Genomic DNA, 7,982 nt, shown 5'->3' with positions numbered 1-7,982 from the left:
AAAGCAGATCGTGCTGTTTCTGACTTTGCATTTTGGGGCACAAAATCCAACTCCATTGCTGTTGATTTTTCCATTGGAATTCTTGGCCACAGAATACATAAGCATAAGCATATGCCCATCTAATTTTTTTTCAGTTTTCCCAAGAGTCTGAGTATACTTACTTTACATTTCTATTCTAGTCATTCTTATTAACCCAAATATTGTTGCATTTATTTACTTATGGTATCTTATTAACTAGATAATCACTAGATGCCTGCCACTGTCTGAGCCACAAGAATGAAAAGGAAAAAAAAACAACTTAAGAATATAGGCAAATAAATTCTTGAGCGTTATAACTATGCAAAGTTTGCTCCTAAACTATCAAGAAATTTAGAACATTTGACAAATGCAATGAAAACTGTAATTATATATAAAAAACAACCCAAAATATACACCTTGCATGTAAAGTAGACCTTGTTATTGTTTAATTAAAAGCACTGGCATATGTTTTTTTAATCTTGAGACTAAGTCAATGTTGTTCTTCACCGCAGACGTGGGTGTTGCTTCCTGTAGTGTGTATTACCAAAGCCCTCCTCCTGGTGTCTTTGTGCCACAACTTGAAGACTGTTGACATTCGGAGAGGGTATGTCCTCTTGTCCTACACTACTTTAGTAGGACAACACTGAGAGACTTCAGTTGGACACCACCAAGGGTGTGTTGGTAAATGTTTAACTACTGGCTCTCCGGGGGAAATAAAGGCCAGATTTGTAGCATTTGCCAACTTTTGTGGTATAAATCCTCCCACGATGGATTATTTCAGGCTACCAAAATGACTTCACTAAACCCAGAGTTGGGAAAAGATGAGTACAAGTGGCTCTTGTAACCCGGGGCAAACCAGTTTCACCCCTTCACTCCAGACTCACTTACTCCTTCAGGCTGAGAGCTGTAATTGTCTATAGCTGGAGTTGTTTTTCTTTTGGTTCAAGCTCAATTCATATAGTGATATCACAGATGAGAGAGAGAGAGAGAGAGAATGAATCCAGTTAAAAACCCTTTCCTTCTGACACTCTCTTGAAGCTGATTTCTGGGACTGCAATTTTGGAAACAGTCAGCACTCTATGGCCTTGTTATAGACAAATTTATGTTCTGTTTTAATGTTCATTCCTACTGATGTCACCTACTAAATGACTCCAGAAGCTCAATGTGACATCTGTTAGACATTCAAGTCTTGCACCTTCGTAGATCCAAGTCTCACACCAGCTCTTTGCAGTCCATACATGTTCCAGTTAATTAGGGAAGCCATAAAAAATTTTGTCTGATGAAGCAAGAGCTGTGGCTCTTTATCAGTCCTCATGAAAGTATTACCTAGAAGGAGATATTCTTTAAGAAGGAACATTTTACCTTTAAAATGCTTTTAGTATACTATAATCCTATTAGTTGAAATCAGGGTGCATTATGTCTATAGACCTCCCCAACTTAATCTATAAAAAGGGAAATGGTGTTGATATAACACAAGCCTGCCTCGGCCCTTGATCCTTACCACATCCTTTCCTATGTGTTTGTAAACTCTCTATTCTGGAACTATTTTTAAAAATACTAACCAGTGGCTTCTAAATTCCAACCCTTTTAAATTCCTTCTTTGAAAACTGGGACTGTCAGGGGCTACATGTTTAAGTTGCCCAATCATTCTCTTTTTCTTAATTGACAAAACACTGCCCCGGAATCTCTAAGACCTAACTGTATTTGTATATTGAGATAAAATTCACATAGCATATAATTCCCCTACTGAAAGTATGCAGTTCAATGGTTTTTAATATGTTTGGACTTGTGTGACTATCAACACCTTTAATTTTAGAACATTTTTATCACCCCTAAAAGAAACCCTGTATTCATTAGTAGTCATTTCCCATTCTCACCGCCCCATGGGACCAGGAAACCACTAATCCGTCTGCCTCCATAGATTAGGCTATTCTGGACACTTCCCATAAATGGAATCATACAGTGTGTGGTCATTTAGAGTAATTTCGAAGTTCATTCAAGTGGTACCAATGTCAGTAATGTGTTCCTTTCTGCAATATGATTTGCAAAAAAATTTCTTCCATTCTATAGATGGTTTTTTCCTCATTGATGTGCTATCAGCAGAACAAAAACTTTAGTTTTGATGAAGTCAGTTAAAAAACTTTTTTTGTTGCTTGTGCTTTTGTGTCATTTTTAACAATCCAAAGCCAATGAAGAATTAAGCTTATGTTTCTTCTGAGTTTTATAGATTTAGCTCTTACATTTAGGTCTCTGGTTCATCTTGCACCAATTTTTGATATGGGATAAGTGTGGGTCATTCTTTTATATGTGGATATCCAGTTGTTCCAGCACCATTTGTTGAGAAGACTATTCTTTCCCCATTAAATTGTCTTGGCACCCTGGTTGAAATGCAATTGACCATTGAATCAAATATTGATTTAAGCACATGGAAGATTTAAACTCTAGGTTAACACTCAGGTGACTGGTAGCAGGTTAACTTTATTGCCAGTTCTCCAGATACCCACAAAAAATGAGGAGCTGTGTATCTGTGTCAAACAGAAAGAGCTCTAACAAAGTGCCCCAGGACATTGTTCTTGACCTTGCTCTGATAAGCACTGTATTGATGAGGTAAGTGGGAATACATGCTTATTAAACTTACAGGGAACCCAAAGCTTAAAAGAGAGTTATTCAATACTTGATGTATAAAATTAAGATTCAAAATACTCTTCATCAGCCAGAAAACTAGATTGAATAAACAAAATGAGGACGACCTGAGATAAATCGGAAAACTTAGTTTCAAAAATGAATCACATATGTATTGGGTATTAGAAACTGCCAGGAGATTTTAGTTAATAGAATCATAGCTCTTAGATTTAGAGGTTGATAGTCCCACTGTACACTGCATTAGTTCCTCCATATGTTTGGGGAGACCCTTACACAGCCTCTGAAATCCCCTTGATACACCATGGAGTAACTTGGCAAGAAGCTTATGTAACTAATAGGTTTTTGACTATTATTTCTGGGCAAGGTACACCAATGTCTAAGTGTCCTTAATTACAAACAGGATACATATACACACACACAAATACACACATACATGTGAGGTCTGTCTGGAAAAAGTCCAGCCATTGTTAATAAAATGAGAACTGTTTTCGAGACATCAGAGAAACCTGGTAGTCAGGAAGAGTGGACTGGGATGCACATGTGTGAACAAGGATGACTTCACTGTACTAGTCTGTGGGGGCAGTAGATGACATTGAGTGAGCATGTGTACTGTGTGGCTGTCGCATTCAAAATGACTGAGCAAGTAGAGCAACAAATCTGCATCAAAGTTTACATTAAGCATAAACATTCCTTTGCAGAAACTATTCAGATGATTCAGAAGGCCACAGCTCTGGGCAACTGGTGATTGGCAGCTTCATCACAACAATGCATCTTGTCTTGTGCAGAGTTTTCTGGCTAAGCATTAAGTCACCCAGAGGGCTTGGCCCCCCTACAGCCCAGATTTGGTGCCCTGAGACTTCTGGCTTTTCAAAACTAAAATTGTAGCAGGTATGGAATGAGGTTCAGGTGGGGTATAGGCTGAGAAGCCCCTGGGTATATAGGGAAAAAAAGAACCCCAAAGTCTCCATAGCCTGGGGGGTGGAAGAAGTGGAGAAAGGCAATTGAGAGTTACTTTGCATAACTCTTGCAATGTGGCTAGCTTCATAGGTATGTTAAATAGACAGGGAGATGGGTATGACTTTGACTCATGATGTAGCTCATTGCTGTTGGAGCAAAACCGAAGGCTCAGGTTCGGAAGTAAAGGAAGGTGGGTGTGACCAGGATTTAAAAGAAAAGGCAGGCAGCCATTTTGCCTCTCTCTGCCACGTGCTTTAGAAAGGAGAAGGAGGGTTTCTGCCCTGTAGGCTGTAGTAAGGGATCAGGCCATGGGGGGAAGGGAGATGCTGCTCCATGTGCTGCTGGCAGCTGACTCCGAAGCAGCTGTGAAGAACTTCCTTGCAAGATGCTGATCTGCTACACCTGGATTGTACCTGGACTTTTAAGCCCTGTGCCTTTCCTGAATTTCACCATGATCCAGAGTAACACGGCATATGCTTTTCTGGGCTATTATACAGAGGCTGACAGCAACGTATTCCAGGTCCCACACAGAAAAGGACATGGGGACCTTGGGGGAGGTCTTTGGCTAGTAGCCTGGTGGGGAGCATGGGAAGTGCTGAGTGTCATGAGCAAGCAGGGCTCTGAGCTGAGGTGCTCTGAGTGCCCTCAAGGCTGGACTATTATAAATAAAGATCTGCTCCTTCCAGTGTTAATTGTTGGGCCTTTCACCAAGGTACCAAGTAAACAGGAACTTGTCTGCTCACTTTGATGAGCTTGGTAACAAAATCACCTTTGAAAGGGAAGAGATTTCAGACCATTGATAAGATTCAGGAAAATACAATGGAGCAGCTGATGGCGATTCCCACAAAGGATTTTGCAGAGTGTTTTGAACAGTGAAGGAGATGCTGGGAAAACTGAGTGAGGTCCCAAGGTACCTACATTGAAGGGGACTGAGGTGTCATTGTCCCATGTACGATGTTTTTGTGTCTTGTATCTTCTTCAATAAATGACTCTATTCTTCATAGCACATGGCTGGATACTTTATGGACAAACCTTTATACACTATAGACATATATGTATATTATACACACATGTGCACATACCGATACAAATATTTATACAGTTTCTGAAGACACTTTTTTCAGTGTTTTCTTTGTGTTCCGTATTTTTATGTCTAAAAGTTTTTGGTAAAGGGCAGCCCCTCTGTACATTTCACTTGCTTACTTTTTTGAGATATGTATGTATTTTTCTATATATAGATTAGGGACAAATCTTGTAACCCACATAAAATTGAAAATTGAAAACAGATAAAATAAAAGGCTGTGATTGCAAGTCACTACGGGCCCTAAATTTCTATTCTAAATAAGACTATAAAAGTAACCGGAGCATTCTTTTCATCTCTCCCCAATACCACCATCATCCCAGGATAACTGCCTAGCATTTCTGTAAGAGTCCTGGGTGGAGGTCCTGGGCATTGCCCTCCACCATGAGCTCCTTTCAATAGTTTCAGATCTGAAACTTGAGAGACTTCAAATACTCAAGACAAAGGGTCCAGATTCAGTGTGGTTAACTTTAACTTTATCCCTAAGATAGAATGAGGGAAAATACCGCTCTAAGCAACCCCTTCTCTTGTATCCTTCAGAATGACAAGAATATATTGTTTAATTCTGAGTGTGAAGACATCAGAATAATGCCAACAAACCAGGGAACATTTGGGGGAAGGCGAAAGGCACTGTGAGAAACATGGGAGTATGTCAAGTGTTGTTTGAAAAAAAAAAGAAATGACCCAGTCTGGAGAAGAAAATATTCAAGAAGATATGATGAATATAGTCAAATATTAAAGCAGCTATCATGTTTTATAGCAGAATATATAAATTTCTACTTTCTTTTTCCAGACATAAATACTAAGAAAAGTGTGTAGTTCAGTTCAGATTAATAGAGAACATTCTAACAACGGCAATGTTTTGGTCAAGACAGGTCTGTCTTGTGAGGGACGACCAAGATCTCTGAGCTCTCTAAAGCAAACGTTGGAAGTTTACCTCTTTGGGGATATTATAAGGAGATGGGGAAAATGATAAGGTAAGAGCCCTTTGAAATATAAATGTCTATAATTCTCTCCCTTTTCCCATCAAGATACAGACCATAACAAATACAGCTTTTCTCCACAACATATCAAAGCTTATTCATTTTTCCCCAACTCATTTTTCAAAATTAGTAGAACATCTTGTTTTTGGTTTTGTATTATATTCATGAAAGAAACCCATTCCATTTTTTTTTCACTGTTCAAGGTTTATTTGGTGTTTTAGTTGGTATGACACTTGGATAGTTGGCTGCATTATTTACATGTAGACTTTCTTTTTACATTATATGGCAAGGTACACTAATCTGATTCATATAGTACACAAAATAAGATCCTTAAGAAGTTATGCACAAGACATGCAACACTGGATTTATACATTGGATCCCAGGATGTGATTGACTGGAGAGAAAAAGTTGGACTAGGTACGCTGGGTAAAGGAACCACAAGTTACGTAACACACAGTGGACACTCATCTAGTTTGAAGGGCAACTGCAGTGTGTGCAACATTGGCAGTGGTGCCTTTGAAGAGGTGGAACTGTTTCACACTGACCAGGTTAGGACTACGCAAGGTAAGTACCATCCAGTGTCAGGACAGAGATACAGGTGAACCATGACTATTTTTATCTTTAGGAAATTGGTGTTTTTAGTCATAGATCAGATAAAAGGGGCAATATGCACAATCTCCAACTAAAATCCTGTTGTAGCCTCAACAGTGAGGTGGTACAACATTAGAAGACTTTACAATTGCAGCTCTTTCTGGATCCCCCACAGTGTATCTGCACTCTTCTTCAAACGGGCCTCTTCATCAGGTGTCAGAGTCACCTTCACAACATCTGAGATTCCATTCTGCCCCAAGATGCAAGGAACACGGAGGAAGACATCTTCTTTTATTCCATAGAGACCCTTGATCATGGTGGAAATGGGATGCACCCGCCTAAGATTCTTCATTATACTTTCTGCCAAATCTTCCATAGACAGTCCAATGGCCCAGGATGTGTAGCCTTTCAGTTTGATCACCTCATAAGCACTGTCAGTCACCTGTTTGTGAACTTCTTTCCACTGCTCCTTATCTGCCTCGGTGCCTAAGGCAGGGTGCAGACTCTTTAGGGAGACGCCGGCAACATTCACTCCGCTCCACACAGGCACACTTGAGTCTCCATGCTCCCCAAGGACCCACCCATGACAGCTTAATGGGTGAACTCCCAGCCTTTCCCCCCTTAGGTAATGGAACCGGCCTGAACCCAGGTTGCAACCACTTCCAATAACATGGTTTTTGGGAAAGCCACTTATCTTCCAAGCCACATAGGTCAAGACATCCACTGGATTGGAAACCACAAGCAATTTGCAGTTGGGACTGTATTTTACAACATTAGGAATGATGAATTTAAAGATGTTCACATTACGCTGGACCAAATTAAGACCGCTTTCTCCCTCCTGTTGACGTGCCCCAGCTGTGATAATAACCAGCTTGGAGTTTGCAGTCACATTATAGTCTTTGCTAGAGACAATTTTTGGTGTTCTTAGGAAAAGGCTGCCATGTTGGAGATCATCATCTCTCCCTTTAATTTGTCTTCCATGACATCAACAAGAGCAAGTTCATCTGCCAAGTCCTTCATTAAGATACTGATGGCACAGGCCATGCCAACAGCACCAACCCCAACGACTGTAATCTTATTCTGGGGGGGTCGTTCTTCCTTAAGAAGATTCACAATCAGCTGATCTTTGAGAGTTGCCATATTGGACTTAGAACAAGCAATCGAGTGTGCACGGCAGACAGGCGTCAGTGGCACGCGGCGCTGGATCCGGACTTGGCGGCAGCGGCCGCCATTCCATTTTATAAAACATTGAGCACCCTGGATTTAAGTTCATGTTTAGTGAAACTTGTTCTCCTTTTTTCTTCTCATTTATAAGGTACTTTGCAGTAACAACTTCTTGGGGGCCTGGTGATCAGCCGACAACCACTAGTTTTGCCCCGAGTCATGTTGTTAGCTTCTCACCCCTGTCCCCCCTTCAAAGTTGCAGCCAAGCCTATAAAGGGAATATGGGTCCCCAAGACCACCCAATCACTAAATGATGGTAGAAGTTGGGTGAGCCAAATACCTACTTCTTCCTCAAATGTGTCCTGAATGAGAAAGCAAAATGTCACAGTAGATTATCTGTTTTTGAATTATATCCCAATCGGCTTAGACCGATAATGCCATGTCTAGTGGTAATGGTTACATCAAAACATTCATATTCTGATGTGACCAGCCTCATTATATTCTGATTGTGAACAAAGTATAAAGAAGAGTGCATTCCTTTTCCC

The 7,982-nt window shown here is 40.4% G+C and overlaps 1 protein-coding gene across 1 annotated transcript; it reads right to left on the bottom strand.

Moving 5' to 3' along the window:
* Positions 1-5,865: 5,865 nt before the first annotated feature.
* LOC123828907 (L-lactate dehydrogenase A chain-like) lies at positions 5,866-7,449 on the bottom strand. Its single transcript, XM_045854378.1, is given in 2 exon segments — positions 5,866-7,227; positions 7,230-7,449. Coding segments are annotated over 2 exon segments (996 nt in total). The 5' UTR covers positions 7,414-7,449; the 3' UTR covers positions 5,866-6,415.
* Between the last annotated feature and the right edge of the window lie 533 nt (positions 7,450-7,982).

This window comes from Phyllostomus hastatus, unplaced genomic scaffold (genome assembly GCF_019186645.2).
Source record: "Phyllostomus hastatus isolate PE091 unplaced genomic scaffold, TTU_PhHast_1.1 phas_contig_137, whole genome shotgun sequence".
NCBI classification, from domain to species: domain Eukaryota; kingdom Metazoa; phylum Chordata; class Mammalia; order Chiroptera; family Phyllostomidae; genus Phyllostomus; species Phyllostomus hastatus.
Note: the sequence above shows the minus strand (reverse complement) of the source record. Positions and strands in the feature narration are given on the sequence as shown.